This window comes from Amphiprion ocellaris, chromosome 2 (genome assembly GCF_022539595.1).
Source record: "Amphiprion ocellaris isolate individual 3 ecotype Okinawa chromosome 2, ASM2253959v1, whole genome shotgun sequence".
NCBI lineage: Eukaryota > Metazoa > Chordata > Actinopteri > Pomacentridae > Amphiprion > Amphiprion ocellaris.
The window spans coordinates 9,398,650-9,422,152 of record NC_072767.1 but is presented as its reverse complement, the minus strand read 5'-3'; the positions used below and the strand labels follow the sequence as shown (position 1 = coordinate 9,422,152).

At 43.5% G+C, this 23,503-nt stretch overlaps 1 protein-coding gene across 1 annotated transcript; it reads left to right on the top strand.

Moving 5' to 3' along the window:
- Window positions 1-15,685: 15,685 nt before the first annotated feature.
- LOC129350173 (piggyBac transposable element-derived protein 3-like) lies at window positions 15,686-22,398 on the top strand. The gene is made up of 2 exons (XM_055015821.1): window positions 15,686-17,242; window positions 17,361-22,398. Exon 2 carries the CDS (start codon window positions 20,871-20,873, stop codon window positions 22,146-22,148), a length of 1,278 nt encoding a protein of 425 aa, XP_054871796.1. The 5' UTR covers window positions 15,686-17,242; window positions 17,361-20,870; the 3' UTR covers window positions 22,149-22,398.
- Window positions 22,399-23,503: the final 1,105 nt, after the last annotated feature.

Below are 23,503 nucleotides of genomic sequence, written 5' to 3'. Positions count from 1 at the left end.
TTTGGTTGGTGTTAGTTTTGTTTGTGGTCCTTGGCACTCGACGGGTTGAGTTTCTGCTGACATATAATCGACAAACTTTGCTGGAACTGCGACATGAAGTCGGATTTGTGATTGATTTTAATAATGGTGGCCACAAAACTTTGCCCCCGCCTTTACGGGGAATCCCGGCTTACCTGCTCGGGACACCGAGCCTACCTCCCCCACGGAAGCGTCCCCGCCGGCGCGGTAAACGCAGCGGCCTGCGGGTGAGGCTCAAGGCCTACCTGGCGACCACGTCCTCAGCGTCGTTCGCTTCCTGGAGAAGACGAGGCATGTTGTTTTCCTTCAGCGTGCCCCAGCGCTTCCTGGACCCTGTCGCCTCCTGCCTGGTGCCCGTCACCTGCCTGGATGAGAGATCCCTGCCGCGTCGCCCCTGCTCTCCTCGGCTTCGCCAGCGCGGATTAAACCTCCGGAACCTGGCGACACTGCAGCGGGGGCGCCCGAATCCCCGATCCACCCGTCGTTCCCCCCGCCAGGATTGGCCTGGTGAATGCCAGATCACTGGCAAACAAAGCTTTTATTTTGAGGGACTTTTTCTGCTCCCGGAGCCTGGACTTCCTCTGTGTGACAGAGACATGGATCAGCGATGGTGAGTGCAGCGCCCTCGTTGATTTAATCCCGGATGGCTGCTCTTTCTTCAACTCCCCACGGACGTCGGGCCGTGGAGGAGGAACGGCCACTGTTTTTAATAATGACTTTAGATGCAAGCAGCGTGCCGTTCCTTCGTCTTTCTCCAGCTTTGAGGTGTTGCTATTTGAGATTGGCCGGTCGGACCCGGTGCTGTGCGCCTTCATCTATCGACCTCCCAAGTACAATAAGGTCTTTTTAAAGGACTTCTCTGATTTTCTGGCTGGTATCATCCCCAACTATGATCGTGTCCTAATTGTTGGTGATTTTAATATTCATGTGTGCTGTCCTGATAAGCCACTGGTGAAGGACTTTTTAAGTCTTATTGACTCTTTTAATGTGGTTCAGTGTGTGTCGGGTCCCACACATGAACATGGACACACGTTAGACTTAGTTCTGTCTTACGGATTGTCTGTGTCGAATATTGAGATCGGTGATAACGTATTCTCTGATCATAAGCCTGTGATTTTTAATGTTGGCTTTTCATGTGCTGTTCTTAAATCTAGCGCTCCTGCTCGATACTGTCGGGTTTTGAACTCTCTCTCTGCCGGTCGGTTCTCCGCTGCTTTTAATCAACTTTGCATCCCTGCTAATTTATCCTCTATGGATACAGAGGAACTCAGCTCATGGTTCCATTCTACCTGTCAGGGTATTTTATTTTATTTTATTTTATTTTATTTTATTATATTTTATTTATTTTTTTTGTCTGCATTTGTTCTCATTGTTTAACTCCACAAGAGGGGAGTCAACATTGTATAGGATCGATGCATATTTTAGTCTTGCAGCCAAATATTTTAATATTTAGTGCATGTGTGTGACCATCGCCGGCCCTCCCTGAAAGCTAAGCAGACCTTCTTTATTAGAATTCCCTATTATAAGCCAGGGAGGGCAGTGCTACACCTCAGTGATGTGTGGGGGAAACAAAGACTGGACAGGATGAACAGGACGAACAGAATGAACAGGGATAGAAATTAACAGGCGGTGCTATTGCAATTAAAGATAGTAAGGTGGTGTGTTATTCCCAACTACTAACTATCAATCAATTTAAAAAAAAATAAAAAAATACAAAAAAATTGAAAAAAGAAAAGAAATCCAAACCAGCAGAAAAGAAAAAGAGATACAATAAATAAATAATTAAACAAACGGTACTCAGCACCATCATTGTGGATGTCTTGATAGTGTAGAATAGAATAGAACAGGCCAGAAGAGGATACTAGTGCAAGAGAGAATGAGTTTAGGGTAGAGACTCTGGAGAGATTCTCAGCACATTCTGGCGGGTCCCATCATTCACTGAAATGGGACTCGGCAGTAGCTGGCGAGACCTGATCAAACATGCAAGTGTGAAGGACCCGGAAGCCCAGAACAGCAATCACGGCAAGGCAGGGCCAAGCCAACAGGGCACCCCTCCCCCCGGGCCGTAGGAGCCACAGGGTGGCGCCCCCAGAGAGCCTCCGGGGCCACCGTGAACGACGCGGACCCGGAGAACAAGAGGGAGCAGCTACCGACACCCCCAGCGCGCCCAGACCGACCCAGGCGGCCCGGGGCACGAGGACCCACCCGCCACCCAAACCCCAACCCCGCCCACCCCAGCCCCCACCAAACCCCCCACCCCACCACCCGACCCACCCAACCCCACCCCCTCTCCCTCCCCCGAGGGGGCCAACGGCCCCACACAGCCAGAAAGCCAGACACAGGGGCCGAGCGGCCCACCGAAGGGGCGGCAACCAGCCCATCACAAGGCAGGCCGCCACCGGGAGCCGGTCAGAGGAAATCGGAGCCGGGACCCGATGTGAGTCCAGAGGGTAAAAATGGATAGTGTGGTGGGGCCCGGCGACGCCAACAGGGAGGCCCCCCGCACCAGGCCCCAGGTGAGCGCAGTACACCCAGGGCCCCCACTCCCCGCAATGCGCCCTGACAACCCACCAGGACAGAGCCACCACATGCCGCCAGCCCGCAGTACAGCCACAGCGCCCACCAGGACGGCCAATCCAGCCCCCGCAGCCCACCAAGAGCCATCGCACCAGCCTGGACCCGTCGGGCACGCAGGAGAACCCCCCCCGACCACAGCCCCCAGGTCCCGGGGACCCCCCGGCCACAGCAACACAGATGATGGTCCACCCCCGCCACCCCATAGCCATAAGGGGGCCGGGTCCCACCAGTGAGGCCATATTGGTGAAATCCCCCCCATTACTCCCTATTAACATGTCTCCTGATCCCAGACTTGAGACATTATCCCTGCACCGTGATAGTGTAACCCTGAGTGTCATGTGGTGCATTAAAAGTGGGGAGGCTGGGCGAGGCGTCCAGGGGGCAGGCCAGAGGACCACAGAGGATGGCTACTCTGCAGCCTACCCTGACCCAAGTTCCCCGAGCCATCCCAGACCTACCCCCAAGCTGTGAGTGTGTGTGGTGCATTAAAAAGAAATTAGAGAGCAGGGGAGGCAAGCAAGAGGGTGATGGGGAAGAGACAAGGCCGTAGAGCCCTGCCATCCACCCCACCACAGAGCCCATCGTTCCTGCCCCCACCTGCTCTCAGGGCCCTAACTGTTGTGTCCCTATATGTGCCTAAGAGTAACTATATACAGTGATGTGTGAAGTATGTGAAGTGCACAGTAAGAGGCAGTCTGGTGTGGATCCGGCCCATGTGGACAGAGCAGCGGGGGAGACAGGTAGTAAGACCACTGGTACTGGTGCAGAGGGCCCCCAGAGCCCAGAGGCAAGAGGCCGAGGTGGGCCCACCCGAACCCGACCGGTCCAGCCAGCACCAAAACCCCCAGAAGTCGGAGCGCTAGACCAGCGCCCCGGCAGACGCCGTAGCCCCACCACGGGCCAGCCGCATGCAGCACCCTGCCCCGGAGGGAGGACCAGGCCGCACCACCAGGGAGCGAGGGCCACGAGCCCCCACGCCCACCCCGGAGCCGGCATGTCCGGGATGCAGGGCGCCCACCCCGCAGCACCACCGAGACCCCACCCACCCCACTACTCCCCAGGACAGCACCAGGCCCGGACAGAAGCCCCCAGCCAGCAGAAACTAATCTCCAGTGGCGGCACACAGGCAAGTACCAAGGCCTGTGCCCGGATGAGCCAGAGCCACCCCCCCAGAGAGACCACCCGGCCCCCATGCCAGTACCCCCAGGCAGCGGAGGGCCCCCAGCCCCCCCAGGGGAGGGAGAGGGACGAGGACGAGCGGCCGGGTAGGAGAGGAGGGAGGAGGAGGGAAGCAGAGCAGGAAGAGACAGGGGAGCGACCAGACAGCCGACCCACCCCAAACCCCAGGGCGCCCCAGAAGAGACCAGCCGCCGCCACCCCCAAGGCCCCAGGAGAGCGCACAGGCCCAGCAGACCCAGGGCTCAAAGGAAGAGACACCGGGGACACCCACCCCCAGGCAGAGGGGCCCGAGCCACGCCGGCCCCGCAGAGCCAGAGAGCGACCCCAAGAGCAATAGGAAAAGGACACCATTCGTGCATGCACACAGCCTTGAAGTCCATGGTGCCATCCTACTTAAAAAGGTAGAGGGTTAATAAACTGAAATAAAGCAGAGAGAAGTCAGACCATACACACAGACAGAATAATAATTACAATTTTATGAGGGAAATGGCATACGCCCACACACAAGCGGAGGCTATAGTTTAATATTTATTGATTTAATAAATGGAGACCATTTTTCTTTGAAGGAGTCCAATTGGTTTTTTCTGATAGCAGATATTCTCTCTAGTGAGATGTGTTCTGTGAAGAGGTTCAGCCAATGGATGATGTTGAGGGCTTTCTTATCTTTCCAGTTAACTAAGATAGTTTTTTTGGCGATGGCGATAGCTGCAAGTGTGGGTTGGATATGAATATCTGGCAGGGCTGTTTGCGTTAGATCACCAATTAGGCAAACGTTCGGGGAATGTGGAATCCCGCAGTCCAAAATATTGGAGAGTTTCTGTGTGATCGTTACCCAGAATTGATAGACGGGTGTACAAAGCCACAGAGCGTGAAAGTAAGTGTCAGTCATGTTTTGGGTGCATTGCGTACATGTGTCTGAGCGTGAGAAGCCCATTTTATACAGTTTATATTGCGTTATATGCGTTCTGTGAAGCACCTTAAATTGGATCAATTGTAAGTTGGTGTTTTTAGTCATTTTAAATGTGTTTTCACAGATCTGGGTCCAAAAATCAGAGTCAAAAGTTTTGGATACGTCTTTTTCCCATTTTTGAGTTGGTAGGTGTATAGAGTGTGTCTTTGAGAGTAAACTATAAATTTTTGAGAGATTCTTTTTATTTCTTGGAGACAGTTTCACAATGTATTCGACAAATTCGGGTGGCTGTAAATCCGTTGGCTGTAAAGTAGTCTGAAGCGATGGAATTCTACTTGTAATCATCTTCTTTACCTGTAGGTACTGAAGAAAATTTCCATTTCTTATTTCAAATGTTTGGAATAAGTTTATATATGTCCGAAATGTGTTGTCATCAAGAAGGTGATGGAGGTGGGTGACTCCTCTCTCTGCCCACGTGCTTAAATAAAGAGCTGTTTTGTTGTTTGCAAAATCAGGGTTGTGCCAGATTGGGGAGAGTATACTGGGTTTTAATTGGGAGCCTGTGATTTCCAGTGCTTTCCACCAAGCAGACAAGGTGGAAGCGATCATAGGGTTCTTGAAGCAGGAATGATGTTTAAGGGCAGAAGTGATACAGGGAAGGTCAGAGATTTTGATCTGGTTACAATCTAACTGTTCTAGTTCTAGCCAGGAGTTATATTCTTCATGTGGATGTATCCATTTGGTGAGATACTGTATTTGGTTGGATAAATAATAATATATGAAGTTGGGAGCCTCCAGTCCCCCTTCGGATTTATTCTTCTGGAGGGTAGTCAAACTGATTTTAGCCTTTTTATTCTTTGAGTAGAATTTACCAATAGCGGAGTCTAACGATTGGAACCACTTTGATGTGGGTTTAAATGGAATCATGGAGAAGAGATAGTTGATTTTAGGTAATATTTTCATTTTGACTGTAGCTATTCGTCCCAAAAGGGAGATGGGGAGGTTGTTCCAACGCCTCAGTTCATCACAGACTTTGTCCAAAAGTGGAGTGAAGTTCAGGTGAACTAATTCTGAGAGTTTGGAGGAAATATTTATGCCCAGATATCTGATGTTGCCAGTAGGAAAAGAATAATGCGAGTTTTGGGCTGCGGGATTCCACGAGTTTTCTGTTAAAGGTAATATAATTGATTTTGACCAGTTGACGGAGTAGTCTGAAAGACGCGAGAAGGTTGTGATGAGGTTAAATACTTCCTTTACTGAAGTTTTAGGTTCTTGTAGATAAAGTAAAATGTCATCTGCGTATAGGTTAATTTTATGTTCAGACTCCAGAGCACAGATACCTTTGATATCGGTGTTCTGACGTACAGCTGTTGCTAATGGTTCGATAAAGATCGCAAACAATAAGGGAGAGAGTGGGCATCCCTGTCTCGTTCCCCTTTGCAGACTGAAGTTTTGTGAGGTGATCCCATTAGTGGTGACTGTAGCCTTGGGTGAGTTGTACAGAGTTGATACCCACTGGATAAACGATTCTCCGAAGCCAAATTTGTGGAGCACAGCAAAGAGAAAGGACCAATTGACTTTGTCAAAGGCTTTTTCTGCGTCCAGTGACATAACAATAGCTTCTTTGTTGTGGCGTTGCGTCAAAGAGATTAGATTTAGAAGTCTTCTGATATTGTTGGTGGAGTGTCGGCCATTTATAAATCCTGTTTGATCGCTGTGGATTATTGACGGGATGATTTTCTCCAGCCTAGAGGCGAGAGCTTTTGAGATAATTTTGATGTCGGTGTTGATTAGTGACAGAGGTCGATAGCTAGAGGGAAGCGTAGGATCTTTGTCTGGTTTCAATAATAATTTAATTGCAGCTGTATTCATGTGCGGACTGATATAACCATTATTTTTAATCTCTGTCACTGTCCTGAAGAAAAGGGGTGCTAACATTGACCAGAAATGTTTAAGAAATTCAGCAGGGAAACCATCAGGACCAGGTGCCTTGCCTGCTGGCATATACTGTCTAATGCACATTGTAATTCTTTCATAGTCAATGGAGCATCTAATATGTCTCTGTAATTTGACGTTAGTTTGGGCATGTTTAGATTGTTGAGAAAATTATGAATATCTTCTATGTTTGGGTTAGCTGCTGCTGAGTATAAACTCTGGTAATAATTATAGAAGATCTGGTTAATTTCCTGAGGTGACTGAGTATATTTTCCTGAGGGATCCTGAATTGCTGTTATGAAGGATTTTTCTTTATTGCGCTGGAGTTGGTTCGCCAGAAATTTTCCTGATTTATTATTGTGTTCGAAATCATTATATCTTAGTTGTTGTAATAAAAACTCTGTTTTCTTGGATAGGATATTATCGAGGTTTAGTTTTGCATTTTGTAGTTCGGACCATAATTGATCACTTGGGTTTATTGCATAATTCTCTGTAAGTTGTTTAATTTTTTCTTCAATTTCTTTCTCTGTTTGTAGATCTTTTTTTTTCTTGTATGAGGAGTACGATATTATTTTACCTCTGATTATGGCCTTTCCAGTTTCCCAAAGCAAAGATGGAGATAAGTCAATAGAGTCATTGTTTTTTAGAAAGTCTGCCCACTCACTCCTTATTACTCGATCAAATTCTGGGTCTTTGAGTAGAGAGATGTTGAGGCGCCAAGTCTGAGGAGGTTTAGGGATGGAATCTGTTTGCAGGCTGAGAGATATTGGTGCGTGGTCGCTGATAATGATTGGGTGGATTTTAGTAGTAACTTTATGTGCGATAGAGTTATTTAAGAGGAAAAAGTCAATTCTTGAAAATGTGTTGTGTACCGCAGAGAAAAATGTATAGTCCCTCTTTGTTGGGTTTTTGAGTCTCCAGACGTCATCTAGTCCAAAATCTTTCATATAATCGTGTATAACTTTAACTGATTGTGATTGTTTTACATGTATTGGACTATTAGATCGATCTACTGAAGGGTTTAAAACTATGTTGAAGTCACCACCGATAATAGTTGTTGAGTTAGCAGATAAGTCAGGGTATTTTAAACTCCGTGGCTCCTTTAAAGACTGCACATCGTAGAGCAAAATTGGAGCCCTGGTTCAACGACACAACTAGAGCAGTCAGGAGGGAGTGTCGTAGAGCTGAGCGCAGGTGGAAGAAGGACAAGCTGCGAGTGTCGTTTTTAATTTTAAAAGACTGCTGGAGAGACTATCAGACTGTGGTTAAGGAAGCCAAAAGGGCTCACTTAGCTGGAGTCATTGAGTCAAACCGCCACAACCCTCGAGTTTTATTTAATACTATTGACTCTGTTTTAAATGCTCCCAAACCGGTTTGCCAGGAAGCATCCATTGAACTGTGCATCAACTTTCAGGAATTTTTTATTGATAAAGTTGTTAGCACAAGGGCACTGATCTCAGCTCCTGCCGTTGACCCCTCTGCCTCTGTCTGCTGCCCGGCTGGGCTCCATAAATTTGAGCCTGTTACTCTGTCGTTTTTGATAGACATTGTCAGCCACATAAAGCCACCAGGGTCCCCTCATGACTCCATCCCACCTCATTTTTTAAAAGAGGTTTTTCCATGTATTGGGCAGTCAGTTTTAACCGTCATTAATAGTTGTCTGTCCACTGGCGTGGTACCCACCAGTTTTAAACACGCTCTAGTCCAACCACTGCTTAAGAAACCTGGCCTTGACACCATGGTTTTATCTAACTTTAGACCGATCTCCAAGCTGCCTTTTCTTTCCAAAATTTTAGAGAAAGTTGTTCATGCCCAGCTGAAGTCCTTTTTAGATGAGCACAATGTACTGGAGGTTTTTCAGTCTGGTTTTAAGACTCTGCATAGCATGGAGTCAGCACTGTTACGGGTTTTTAATGATGTTCTCCTGGCAAACGACTCTGGGGATTATGTGGTTCTTGTTCTTCTGGATTTAACTGCTGCATTTGACACAGTGGACCACAACATTTTAATATCTCGTTTGCAGTACTTGGTGGGCATTAGTGGTAGTGCACTGCAGTGGTTTAGGTCCTATTTAACTGGCAGAACTATGAGTGAGAGTCTCGACATCTTTGAATCCCCCCCTGCTCTGTTGTCTTTTGGGGTCCCGCAGGGTTCAATTTTAGGGCCTCTTCTTTTTTCCTTATACCTACTTCCTATGGGACCCATCTTTAGGAAGCATGGCATCGCCTTCCATTTTTATGCGGATGACACACAAATTTATGTGCCGTTGAAAAAGAAAGACTCTCAATCGGTCACACCGCTCCTGTCCTGCCTTGATGACATTAAAGCCTGGATGGCTTTAAATTTTTTATGTTTTAATGAAAAGAAAACTGAGGTAATGGTGTTCGGTCCCAGCGGCCCTTGTGAGTCTCCCCCTGTTGACTTGGGCCCCCTGGCTCACTATGTTAAGCCAGTGGTTTCCAACCTGGGTTTTAAAATGGACTGTGATTTTAAACTTGACCATCAAATCAGTGCCGTGGTGAAGGCGAGCTTCTTTCACCTGTGACAGTTAGCCAAGGTGAAGCCTTTTCTAACACCAGAGCACTTTGAAATGGTGATCCATGCTTTTATCACAACCAGGTTGGACTATTGTAATGCACTATACCTTGGAGCTAGCCAGTCTGCCCTAGCGCGTCTCCAGTTGCCTCAAAATGCTGCTGCCCGTCTTTTAACCACCACTCGAAAATATGAGCACATTACACCTGTTTTAGCTTCCCTCCATTGGCTCCCCGTGCGCTTTAGGGTTGATTTTAAGGTTCTTTTATTTGTTTTTAAAGCCTTAAATGGTCTGGCCCCTCCCTATCTCTCTGAGCTGCTCCATCCTCATGCCCCCTCACGAACCCTCAGATCAGCTGGTCAGCTGCTTCTGGAGGTTCCGAGGTCCAGGCGTAAGCTCAGAGGAGATAGAGCCTTCTCTGTTGCTGCTCCCAGATTGTGGAATAATCTCCCCATGCACATCAGAGAGGCTCCATCACTGGCGGTTTTTAAATCAAAACTTAAAACTTATTTTTATTCACTGGCTTTTAACACAGCATGAGACTCTACTTCTGTTTTATTGTGCTGCTGTCTTAATATGTGCATGTTTTATTTATTGTTTTAATGTTTTAATTTATTGTTTATTGTACAGCACTTTGTTTCAGCGGCTGCTGTTTAAAGCGCTTTATAAATAAAGTTGAGTTGAGTTGAGTTGAGTTTACTGCAGTACATTTACTGACTTTACACATTAGGATTTCCATCCATCCATCATCTATACACCCCTTAATCCTCATTAGGGTTGCAGGGGACTGGAGTCTATTCCAGCTGACAGAGTGAAGGCTGGGGACAACCTGGACAGGTTGCCAGTCTATCACATGGTTACACAGAGAGACAAGCAAGCAGAAGTCACATTCAAACCGATGGACAATTTAGAATCATCAATTGACCTCAGCATGTTTTTGAACTGTGGGAGGAAGACAGAATACCCAGAGAAAACCCATGAATGTACAGGGAGAACATGCAAACTCACACTGGGATTTTATTATTTAATTTTTACAATAAAAAGGGCAAAACAAAGACATACAATAAGATAAAAAATAAAGTGCCTTCTTAAAGAGAAAAACAGTAGTTTTGAATATTTTTGTCACAAGAAATTTTAACTTAATAGATAATTCTCCTGTAAATGCAATCACTGCTATAATTAACTGTTCCAATGATCCAACATTGATTTTTTTTAAAAATACTAATGAAAAGTCAAGACAGATGGAATGGATGAATTTTTACAAATGCTACATCTGTTTCTATGAGTAAAAGTGAACCTTTAACAATGTAGCCATGATTGAGACAGTATTATTAATCACACCTGTGGGTGCAATGTCCACTGCTGTGCACTATGAACCCTTATACTCACTTTCTTGCTGTTGAATAAGACAGAATGGACAAGGCTCACTTTCACCACCAAGTGACGACTGGATGGTTTCCCACAGTTGTGAACAAAAGTTTCCACATGGCAGACTTGAGCTTCCAGTAACTCCAACAACTTTTATTTTTTTGTGATGGGATCATTGAAACCCATGTGTTTTGTCACAAAAAAAATAACCTTAAGGAAGGAGAAGAAACTCAACCTGGAAGTGCTAATGCAAAGGGGAGCTAACAGAGTGAAGGCTGCTCAAGCAGTCGCCCGTGGTACATTGCAGATGACTAAATCTTCAGTATGCATATACACTCAGCAAGAGGAGTTACTGACCACAAAAAAATAACACAAGGCATGGTACAGCAACAAAGATCAACAAACAAATTGCATTAGCTGATTGTCGGAAACAGATTGCACAATATGGTGCAACCCTATATCTACACAGAACTTGTACACACAAGCACAAGGTGAGATAACTAGAACAGAAGGTGCAGCATGACGCCATGTTACACTAGATCACATAGCACAAAGCACGAAACAAATACTCAGGAAATGATCACTACTAGGGCTGGGCATGTTAACGCGTTGTTAACGTATTAATTAATAAACGCTGCCAATTATTTTTAAAAAATGCTATTATTGTGAAAGTCCGTTGCTCACTGGTTCTGAATACACATGCAGACTAACCATGGCTCACAGGAGAGCTGGATGTTGATCAGTTGATGGGCGTCATCACGTCTCACCCAAGCTAACGGTGGAGGGAGGCTTCTGCAGACTGGTTGGATGCAGTGTGTAGGGGAAATAGAGATAAACTAAAACAAGACAAACTAGCAAATGCTGCAGCAAAGTACTTAGCTATAGACTGTATTCTGATTAGTTCTGTGGAAGATGTTGGTCTGCAGAATGTTCTAAGGATCCAACGAATGACGGCACGTATGAGCCTCAACCCGCATCACTAGCAGGCGACGCATAGGCCCCAATGCAGAGACTGTTTCTGCTGCTCCCTGATAATAGAAACATGTTTCTGCTGGTACCTGTTCAGAGAAAAATAAGAATACAGATGTATAAATGGTAACTTGCTGTTGCTGGGAAGGTTCCTGTTATATGATTGTGGCACTGGACTCTGAGGATAACTTGTTTTTCTATAACAAACCAGATAAAATGTTAATGCCCTTGCAGTGGAAAATAGCTTTGGTTTGATTTGATGTGATTATATTAATGTTTAGGTTGAGATTCACAAGAAATATTTTAACTGCTACTGGTAAAGGGGAAACTGCTGTTAAAAAGCATTTTATTTGTTTGAAGTGTTTGCAGACCAAATGTTACTGTATTTTTGTTCATACAGCAGTGCTTTTAAAATAAAAATGCAGAATACACCACCTTTAAATTCATTGTTTAATTTTATGTATGAGATGCGATTAATTGTATAACAAAATGCGATTAATTGCGATTAAAAATTTAAATCGTTGCCCAGCACTAATCGCTACGCTAAAACACTACAAGAGAAGTAGTGGTAACAAACTAATCTACTTAGCTTCTACTTAGGAGGAGTGGCAGCAATCATCCACTCTAGCTTAATAATGAAGCAGACACCTAAACCTGATTACAGCTCATTTGAAAGTCAAACTGTTGGTCTCTCACAGCCAGACTGGGAAGTTCATAAACCAGTTCGATTTGTTGTTGTATATCGTCCACCTGCTCCTTACTCTGAGTTCTTATCAGAATTGTCAGACTTTAGACTTAATGCCCTGTTCAGATAAAGCCATTATTGTGGGTGACTTCAACATTCATGTTGACGTTGATAGTGACAGCCTTACGACTGCATTTAATTCATTATTGGACTCAATTGGCTTTTCTCAATGCGTAAATAAACTGACTCACAATTTTAATCACATCCTTGACCTTGTCCTGACTTGTGGCATAGAACGTGAACAGCTAACAGTATTTCCCCAGGGCCCTTTTCTGTCTGGCCATTTTTTGATAACATTTCAATTCACAACAATGGATTGTATAGCAGTCATGTATAGTAACTATTTACTGATAAAATGGAGGTCAGTTATTATAACTTTACTCCCACAGAAGTGGATTATTTTGCTGATAATGCTGCAGCCTCACTGTGTACAACACTCGGTAGTGTAGTTTGAGTTATTTTGTTCAGACATAAAATGATTAGATAGATGTTGATTACCTTCTTGACCGTTTCGGCGAAAGCTCTCGCCTTCATCAGAAGCGTCTCACTGACAGTGTGTGATGTGTCAGCCGACAGATTTTGACAGCCGGCGTTTGCGGCATGCAAATGTTGTTTCATGACGACACAACTCCCTAATAGGCCATGGCAGCAGCAGATCTCTTCCAGTGGAATCGTGCCATGTACCTGTTGGTGATCGACTACTTTTCCCGATACTGAAGTTGCAAACCTTGCCTCTACAACTGCAGTCCCAGTGATCAACAAAAAGAAGGATATTTTTGCATGGCATGTGGTCCCTGAAACCCTTGTCACAGATAATAGCCCCCAGTTTTCAGCAGCCAAGTTTGCAGCCTTTGCAAGAGACTATGATTTTGACCATGTAACCACAAGCGAGAGAGAAGGAAAAAGAAGTTGAATACTATTTGTTAACATTATAAAAGCGCTTGAATGTTTATGGGCTCTGAAGTTCAATATGTTTAGTATTTGTTAATGCAGAAGCAAGAACAGTTTGATAGTAAGGAAAAAGGAGAAATGTGTACACAAAGCAAAAAAGGGGAGAGATGTACTGAGGGCATGTGGATAGGAACTAATGTGATGTGGTATATCCGGTGGGACACATTAAAAGATGAAATCTAGTGTAATGTATGGACTGAGTGATCCACCAATTTGTGGGAAAACATACTGTAGCGTCCGGCTGGACGGAAGAAGGAGGCAGGAGACGTTGTCAACGTTCCGACGCTTTAATAGCCCACCGAACACAGAACACGGTTACTGTCGGCCGTAACCACGCCAAAACAAAAGAACAAAACCGACAACCACAGGCTAGGCTCGTTCCTAATCTCAGCTTCATGCGCGCTCACGAACACACGCTCCCAGGCACACGCTCGCTTACCTCGGCCACACGCTCGCTCCGCCCTCCACCTGTCACATTCACATCCATGCACACACACACACACACACACAGTAACAGCCTACTGAACATCCTGCCTAAGAGTGATGAAACATAACTGCAGGGTTGCTACAATACGTTTCCTCTTTCCCTACGTAAAAAGGTAGTCTCTGACATTAGATATATGTCTTTCTGTTTTGGTTTTGGGAACATTTATGTTGAAGAGGCTTTTGTGCCTGGGGATTGTGCAACGTGACGGATGGGCCCTATAGAATTGAGGGGTCTGGTCTAAGGGGGTATCCTGTATCCTGTATGTAGCCAAGTGGAATACTGGCAACTCGCAATTTTGGCCACGAGGAGGCGCTGTGCCCTGTGCGGGTTGTAGAATCAACCGCGGGAAGCCAGACATGAAGCGATACAGAGAAAGCAGGAAGAAAAAGAGACCGACGCATGGTGGACTTTTCCCGGAGTACCGATGTGGTGATGCTTGACTGACAAAGACTGGGGGAAACGGTGTTTTATGTCCTGCCGCGATGTGTGTATGTGAACTAGCTCAGCTAGCTCAAAGATTTCTGTGAGTATATGCAAACTGTATACTAACTTATTTTATTACCTGTTGCTGTTACTGATAACCAGTGGTTTGTTAATTGTGTGGTTGTGTGTATTTTGTTTGTTTTATTTTATTTCATTAGGGACAACCACTGCAGTTGTTTATGCACTTAGACTGATACCTTTTTGTACTAAAGGGTTATGCCCTAGAAGATTTATGCATTGAGTTCTGCACTAGATGGTTTATGTACTAAAAGGTTGTGCCTTAGAGAATTTGTGCACTTAAAATTGAGAGGTTTATGCATTGAAGTGTTTATGCACTGAAGTTATCGGATAAATGAATTTCCTGCATTTATGAGAATAGACCAAAAATCACTCCAAATATATGTTAACGCTTCTCTCTTCTTCTGGAGCAGTCGAGGAATAAAAAAACCCAAAATTTAGTTTGTGTCTGGTGTTATTTCCCATTTCACTAGCCCACATGTATCCTGTTTTTACCAAGTTTTCTAACAGAGACTAGATGTTGTGGCCTCATACGTCACCAAAGGGTATAAAATGACCACCAGACCTTTGTTCAAGTGGGATTTTCACATTGGCTCTGAAGTCTCCATGGGGCCTGTTCAGATGCTGTCTTTATTATATAATAAAATCATATTATGCAAAAGCAACAGTGTCAGCGGACGTTTTCTTCAACATCTGCACATCCTTGAGGTCTAAAGAGAAACTACGACAGAAACACTGTACTCTGATTATTTTTACCAGGGGTGTGAAACATACGGCCCACAGTCCAAAACCAGCTGGCCAGATGGTCCATTTCGGCGTGTGGGACTACTTTGCAAAGTGTAAAAATGACAGAGAAGAAGAGAACTAATTGTAAATTGTAAATTTGTACAACTGTAAATTTTAAATAATTTCTAGACCTTGACAAGTTGTTTTGATCATAAAGTAAAATACTCGATTGTTCAGTTCCATACAGCTGTGACTGAATGTTTTGTGCCTTTGTAGATAAACTGTGATCTGTCAGTTGCAATGCACATGTGTAAATGATCAACTGAGGCATAATACTGCTGAAATTGAACTTGCTTTTCTTAAGAAATTTCAGGGTGATCATAATGTTTTGTAAAACATTGTGAACATTTTCAGAATGCACTTTTTCAAACTAAAACAAAGCGAAAAAGTTGAGTTGTGGTGATTTAGGTTATTATGCTGTGATTTTACTGGGACCCACTTGAAATCATATTGAGCTTTATGTTTCCCCTGGACTAAAATGAGTTTGACACCCCTGATCTTTACTGTGAAAAACAACAAAATGGAATCAGACAAAATAACACAGCCCTGCATATTCACAATGTAAAAACAGTTTTTATATAAATATATATATATATATATATATATATATATATATATATATATATATATATATATATATATATATATATATATATATATACATGGGGGGGTTCTTACTGTCCTTCACTCCTAGCAATTGATACACCTGCTTCAAAAGTTTGGAAAGAAAGTTTGTGCCACATTCTGTGAGAAGCTCTCAAGATATGCCTACCCTTAAGAATAGCTGGAAAAGACAGTTAGCTACTTGTCTGGTTGTCTGGCCTTAACAGACTTGAAGGGAAAGGCCTCAGGGTAACGAGTAGCATGGTCACAGCTTACTAAGATGTACTCAGAGCCACCTGCACTTCTTTCTTGGGGCTCCTCTACATCCATGCCTATTCTGTCAAATGGTGTGTCTATGACAGCTAATGGCTGAAGCTGAGCATGGACCACTCCCCCTGGGTGATGTTAGGTGACATGTCTCACATGAAGCCCAAAAGTCTTTGACATTGGTGTACATGCCTGGCCAGACAAACCTACTGTCAATCCTATTGAGTGATTTTTGGAATGCTAGGTGGCCTACCCAAGGAATAGAATGACCTAGCTCTATCACTTTCTGTGTGAGGCTCAGTAGCAAATCCAAGACCTCAACCTTGTCCTTATGCTGGTACAGAATGCCATTTTGAACAACATGCATAGCCTCAGCTAAGCGGTCTGCCTTGCTCTGACTCACACCCTCAACCTCTGAGACCCTGTCAAACTATGGCTTTAATGTGGGGTCAGTTTGCTGTGCAGTGCTGCTATGTCAGAGGGAATGTAGAAATCTAAAGGCTGGCTGGGCTCTGCTGATTCTTCACATTGATCCCTGTCCGTAGCCAACCGCTTTTCCCTTCTTCACTGTGCACGGGGCTTTGGCAGTTTGATTGGTCCTGACTCAAGTTTGGCATGAAACAAAGGTAACTCCTCAAGGGTATTCTTTGCTTTCTGACCTTTTGTCATAGCAATATCACATGCTGTTACTGCTGTTTGAAGACTTGGCTGATCTTGTTGTTTAGGCTGCTCAATTGATGCCTGATGTGCTTCCTGTCTCATCTTGCCTGTTCTATCAAGTCAAGCAGTGTGGGGACATTGTGACCAAGAAAAACTGCATATGGCAACATGGGCACTAAGGCTATTGACAGGAGGTAAGTTTGACCACCACCCGTAAGAGAAACCTCAGCTGTGTGGTATGGTATGGTATGGTATGCCATCACCATGAACACATCTGATGTTGGAAGTAACCTCACTCCACAGTTCTCTGGGCTCTAACCTTGGCAGAACAGCAGACTGAAAACGACCAGAGTCTTGAAGGGCCTTCTCACACTGACCATTCACTAATGATGGCGAAGTGAGTGCTTCTTCTTGAACTGGGGCTGGATAATTATATCCAGGAACTGAGCACAAAAGAAAGGGCTTACTCTGCCTAGTGGCAGGGCATGAGTATTGTGTGTGACTTATCTCATTACACTGATAGCAACATGTGTCCTGCCTAGAACTAGAAAATAACTTCCCGCTGGTGTTTGGTTTACTAGGAGAGAAATATCTGGCCCCAGAATGAGGTCTAACCTGAGCTTGATCACCCCTTTCACAGCCATTTGATTTACTGCATCCAGAGAAGCTGTCATCTCGACCAAAGGGGTTCTTCTGGGCCCGGTTCTGGCTGACAGGACCACAGAGGCTTGATACAACGCCCACAAACAGGTAAGTGAAGGAAAGATATTGAACCTGAGCGCAGCCAGTGTGTGTGTGTGTGTGGTTTTACTTGTGTGTGTGATTTTGTTCCTGAAGCTGGTGCCTTCCCCGCTCTTTAACTTTACAGGTGTGAGGAGGACGGGGCAAGCTGTAGCACCAAGTGGACTGGGATGACATGGGAGTGGGACATGAGGGACTGAGCAGCAGCAATGGTAGAGGAATGGAAGCTGTGGTAGGGACTACTGTATGGAGGCCCGAAGAGGCTCTGTAGGGGATTAAGCACGACTTTGCCCAAGGACCTTAGAGTGACTTCGTTTTTCTTCATTATTGGGACTTTAAGCATATCTTTTAACTCTGGGACTTCTGTTTTATTTTTATTTTTATATTTTAGTTTTTTCATTTTCCGTGAAACAATTCTAAATCAAATTAAAACTGCATTCCATTCTTTTTAACAGTGGGTAAAAACTTATTGCTGGTGTACTTTTAATCTTAGCTAGTGTGACACTTGGTCACACAGCTTCTTTCTACTACAACATCTACTGCCAAGAATCACCTGCTACTTATGTTTACAGGTGAAGACCCAGATGGAACTGCCTGGCACCACAGCTGCAAACCATGTGCTCCAACAAACAAAGAAACAAACACATCACAACATATACTGTAATTTCTCAGACATCGAGGATGTGCATATGTTGAAGAAAACATCCGTTGACACTGACTTGCTTAATAATAATTTTATTGCAAAGAACACAACATCTGATCAGGCACCATGCTCTGCCCGATGGAGAATTCAAAGCCAATATGAACCTCCCAGAACAACAGTATCCACCCGCTTATATAGCGTTGGTCACATATGAAGTCATAACATATGGTTCCTGTTAAAGGACCACAATAAAAACAAAGGGCCCCTTCAATCAACCCCCTTGACTTTGTGGCACCCAAAGAGCCCCATCGATCAACTTCCTGGACATTGGGACCCCTATCTAAACACGGCATTGAATTCCTTCAACAGAAAAAACACATTCCATCCCATTCTGATAAGCAACACGTCTCAGGTCAGATACTACAATACCTCAATAAATGCTTTTAGAAATTAAAGGGTGTATTGGTTTCATTTCAGTTTACTATTTAACTGATCTTTGGTATCGGCAGTCCGTCGTTACACCCACACCAGAAAATGGCAGTAGCCATGGAGTTCACTTTGAATGCTGAGATTTAATGTGGCAGATACACCCCTATGTGCAGCAAAGGTAGTGTAGTGCTACACGTGTTCTACCAGCTTTGTTGTCACAGCATAGTACGACACAGGCAGAGCCAGAACAAACATTTCTGAATAAATGAAAAAGAACTGAATCAACAAATCGATTCTTCCTATCTTACATAAATATTCCACAAGGTCAAACTTCATGGTGATGCAGCAATCAGTGCATTCACTTCCTAGCTTGTGGTGGGTGGATAAAGTACAACAACTGTGTCTCAGCTAAATGAAGCTTCACCACACTGAATTTACCTCCACAAAATGTTGCAAGGAAATCTAATCAACTTCACTTATTTATTTATTGGCTATTTATTTATTATATTTATTTCAGCTGAAGCATTTCATGTCAAGTCAGTGGTAACCTCATCTATTTAAAAAATTGTCAAACAGAAAAACAAAAAATGTTCATTTCAATTGCTTATTAAACACTAAGCTGTGATTTCAGCTCTCAGTCACAAAATAAGAAACAAAAGAACAATTATTTATTCATTTATTTTATCTGCCTCTGTTTTTGTACATTCCATCCATCCAGAGTCAGTTTGTAACAGCAGCAGGCTAAGCACATCATTCCAGAGCTTCCTTTTCCCAGTATCCAGGCCAGATAAAATATACAGTCCCTCTGGCAAGTTTCAGTTGTACCTCAGGGTCTCCTCTCAGTTTACAATCCTTCAAAGGGAGTCACCCAGGAGGCATCCTAATTAGATGCTGGATCCAACCAAACTGATTCCCTTTGATGCAAAGGAGCAGCAACTCTAGTTTAAGTTCCTCACCCTATCACTAAGTCCAGCCACCCTATGGAGGAAACTCATTTTAACTGCTTGTAGGTTTATTTTGATTTATGATAAAGTGGCATGTGAATTTCACCTTTGTGAATAGCAAAATACTTTAATAAAATATTTTTATTAGCTTAATTGTATTAATTTGCTGCCTACAGACAATGAAAGTCACATAGATAGCTATTTACAGGTTAAGGAGGTGATGTTTACAGTCTGCACTGAATTGTAATGATTAGCTTGGTTGGCGATGGTTATCTTAGGAATCAATTGAATGTCTATATTTATTGAGGTTTTTTTTGGAATTTAGTATAGTGCACAGTGGAGAGAGAGACAGGAAACATGGGGTAAAGAGTTCAATCATAGCAATGTCTTTTGGGTCAATTTATCTCTATTCTCAGGTAACCGGTTCCCATTGCCGTATTTCCATTGAACATACTTGAGCTTGTCTTTCTGTAATTCCTCACTCCCCTCGTTGTTACATCTTAGCCTCTGGATTTATAATTGATTAATGTGAAGTGCTGTTGCTGGCATCACATTACTGACCTTTAGTTTAAATAACAGAAAGCACAATATGGAAACAGAGGCTTTGTTGTCCTGGTCTGGAAGAAATTTCAGGTGTAAATTCACTGTAAAAATTGTCTTTCAAAAATTTGGCTTGCAACCCTAACTTCACACATCTTTGAAAAAGAGCTGTGTCTAAATGTTAATTTTGCGGGCTTAACACTTGCTCACAGTGAAGGTCTACAATATATACAAATTTATTTGAAAAGGTACATATATTTTAAGATTGTCATTTCAAATATTTATTAGCCAGTGCTAATAGAGACTGCTGACTAAATGATAAGCTATTTACAAAGAGAACTAGCAGCCACTGAAGAGGAGCTCAAATTATACCAACAAACAAGATAATCACAGTAGATACATGTGCAGTGTTATAGCAGCAAATCCACCAGTAGAAAAAACAAATATACATCTATAGTATCAGTCAAAAATTTAGACATACCTTCTCATTCAACCGCTTTTTTAATTTAAATTATTTTCTACATTGTAGATTAATACTGAAAGCATCAAAACTATGAAAGAACACATGGAATTATATTGTAAAGAAAAAAATGTTAAACACATTAGAATATGTTTTATATTTTAGATCTTTAACGTAGCCCCCTTTTGCTTTGATGACAGTTTTGCACACTCTTGGCATTCTCACAGTCAGCTTCATGAAGTTGTCTCCTGGAATGGTTTTGAATTAACAGGTGAGCCTTGTCAAGAGTCATTTTGTGGAATTATTTGCCTTCTAACATGCTTGAGCTGAGAAAAAAATTTCACTGTTACTCTTTTTATTAACTTGAATTTTTTTGTGTGTTTTTTCTTGATCATCCATCATAATAGATTCACACCTGTGCTACCTGTGCTTCCTGGCTGTCAAGATGACCCTAAAATTCGTGAATACTGGAGTCCAATCCAATACTTTTCACAGTACATTGATGACAAAATCTTTGAGGATCTGGCAGCTTTTACAAATCAAAGACAGCTGCAAACTACAGGAGTGTTACTGAATACTACTGCCCAAGAAGTCAAGGTTTTCTTTGGCATAACAGTACACATGGCCTGTCTTGGCTATCCCAGAGTCAAAATGTTCTGGGCTAAAAAGACTAAAGTGCCAGTTATTAGCAGGAGAATGACAAGGGATAGGTTCTACAAGCTGAGGAGCTCACTCAAGATTGTCAATGACCTGGATGTAACTGAAGAGGCAAAAGAGTCAGACATTCTTTGGAGAGTAAGACCATTGCTTGACTGTGTGAGGCAAGGTTGTCTCAGCCTTCCAAGGAGTGACAAGGTGTGCGTTGACGAGCAAATCATCCCGTTCACAGGCCGCTGCCCAGTCAGGCAATATGTCCCAGAAAAGCCAAACCCGACTGGCCTAAAGGTTTTTGTGCTTGCCTCTCCTAACGGTCTGGTCCTGGATTTCGAAGTCTATCGGGGCAAGAACACATTCAGGGGCCAAAGACTGGGAGTTGGAGCTGCAGCAGTCTTGCGAATGGTCGAGTCAGTTCCTACAGGAACTTATGTGTTCTTTGATCGATATTTTACAACGATCAGTCTCATGGACGCTTTGCTATCAAAGGGTCTTCCAGCAACTGGAACCATTATGAAGAACAGGGTTCCAAAGCAATGCCAGCTGCCAGGAGATAAGCAGCTGAGAAAAGAAGGGAGAGGGGCTTCGGTGACGTTGGTCCGGAGGGGACCTGAACTGGCAGTGACTAAATGGTTTGACAATAAACCACTTCTCATGGCATCCACTGTCTTTGGGAAAGATCCAGATGATATCTATAGCAGATGGTCCAACAAAGACAAAAGTCATGTCCAGGTGAGACGGCCAGCAGTAATCAGGGAATATAATGACGACATGGGTGGCGTAGACCTCTGTGACCGAATGCTAAGCTTTTACCACATGTCAACCAGGACCAAGAAGTGGACATCACGTGTGATGACACATTTTTTTGATGTTGCCATCACAAGTGCTTGGATCCAGTACAAGTCTGACAGCAAAACGCTGAATCGACCAGCTAAGAACACAAAGCAGTACCTGGACTTCAAATTGCACCTGGCTGAAGAGCTACTGGATAGTCTTTCATTTGATGACAGCAGTGAAGACAGTGAGGAAGAGTATCAGCCACCAACCAAAATGAGGATCCCACAACCAGAGCCATCTGTACGCAAGCTAGGAGCCAGGGACATGCCAGAGATGATGGATATCAAACATGCAGAAAGATGCAGGAACAAGGGCTGCAATGGCAAGACATACATCAGGTGCACCAAATGCAAGATGCTCCTCTGCATAACCAAAAAGAAAACTTGCTTCCAGGATTATCACAGTTAAAATTTCCAGAGAAAGAAAAAAAGCAGAACTACTTATGTTCTATGTCTCGTAGTTCACTGTTGAACATAATACATGTTTTACATTACGTTGTAATGTATTATTACATACATTTTGTCCTTGCAAGCAACAAGTCATAGAAGAGTGAGACAAAATTTTATTGTTTTTGTTCAAATTGAATGTGTTCTTGGGTGAATATCATTGTAAAGATATAATATGCTCCTTTTTTTCTCATTTTCTACATTCAGTTCTATTTTCAGGCCGATATCGTCCTGCTGTCCTCTACAATGGACATGCTGTGAAATTAAAATAAAAAATATTTTTTTAAAAATGAAAATTGTAAAGTGTTTTTTTAGGCCCAAATGGATAGGACATCACACAAAAAGAGAAATTGTAAGACACTTTTTTCCCTTGGTTCTCAGGAGGATCTGACAACTGTTGTAATCCATATTATGGCAAGAACCACTCAAGTCAGTAAAGAGAAATGACAGTCCATCATTACTTTTAGACATAGAGGTGAGTCGATAGAAAAAATTTCAAGAACTTTGAGTGTATCCTCAAGTGCAGTCACAAAAACCATCAAGTACTACAATGAAACTAGCTCACATAAGGACCGTCCCAGGATAAGAAGAATGAGTCACTTCTGCTGCTGAGGATAAGTTCATCAGTCACCAGTCTCAAAAATTGCAAGTTAACAGCACCTCAGATTAGAACCCAGAGCTGATCATTGACAGTGCCATAGTCAGAAACGTGAAGTTAGCGGCACCAGCATCCACAGTCAGATGCCTCCCAGAGGCCAGAGCGGGTGACATAGAATCAAATTTGAAACTGCTGGCTAAGGATAAATGTAAATGTTGTAAGATTATAATTGACGACAGCAGTAATAACACTCAGTTACGCCAATTGGAGCTCACCAAAGAAAGTGTGCCATCGATGTGTCACTTTGCCAAAACCATGTCGGACTCCATAGTTTTCTCTGGACCCTTGCCTGATCTGACCAGCGACGATATGTTTAGCCGCATGTTGTTGTTTCACTGCTGGTTGTCGAGGTGGTGTCTGGCAAATGACATGGGCTTTATGGACAGTTGGAGCTCTTTATGGGGAAAACCTGGTCGGATTAGGAGAGACGGCATCCATCACATTTTGGCTGGTGCAGCTCTCATCTCTACAAATATGACTGATTTTATTGAAACTCCTAAAGCATGACAACCCAGAGTGGCTGTGTGTTTGTGTGATGCAGAGAAATTGAGCAGATGGTTTCTGTATGTGTGGTTGTGTTAGGAAATTTCTTCCTTAGTGGAGTCCTAACTGCTCCTAATAACACTCTGAGTCGTCTCGTTCAAGTCAAATTCTTTACG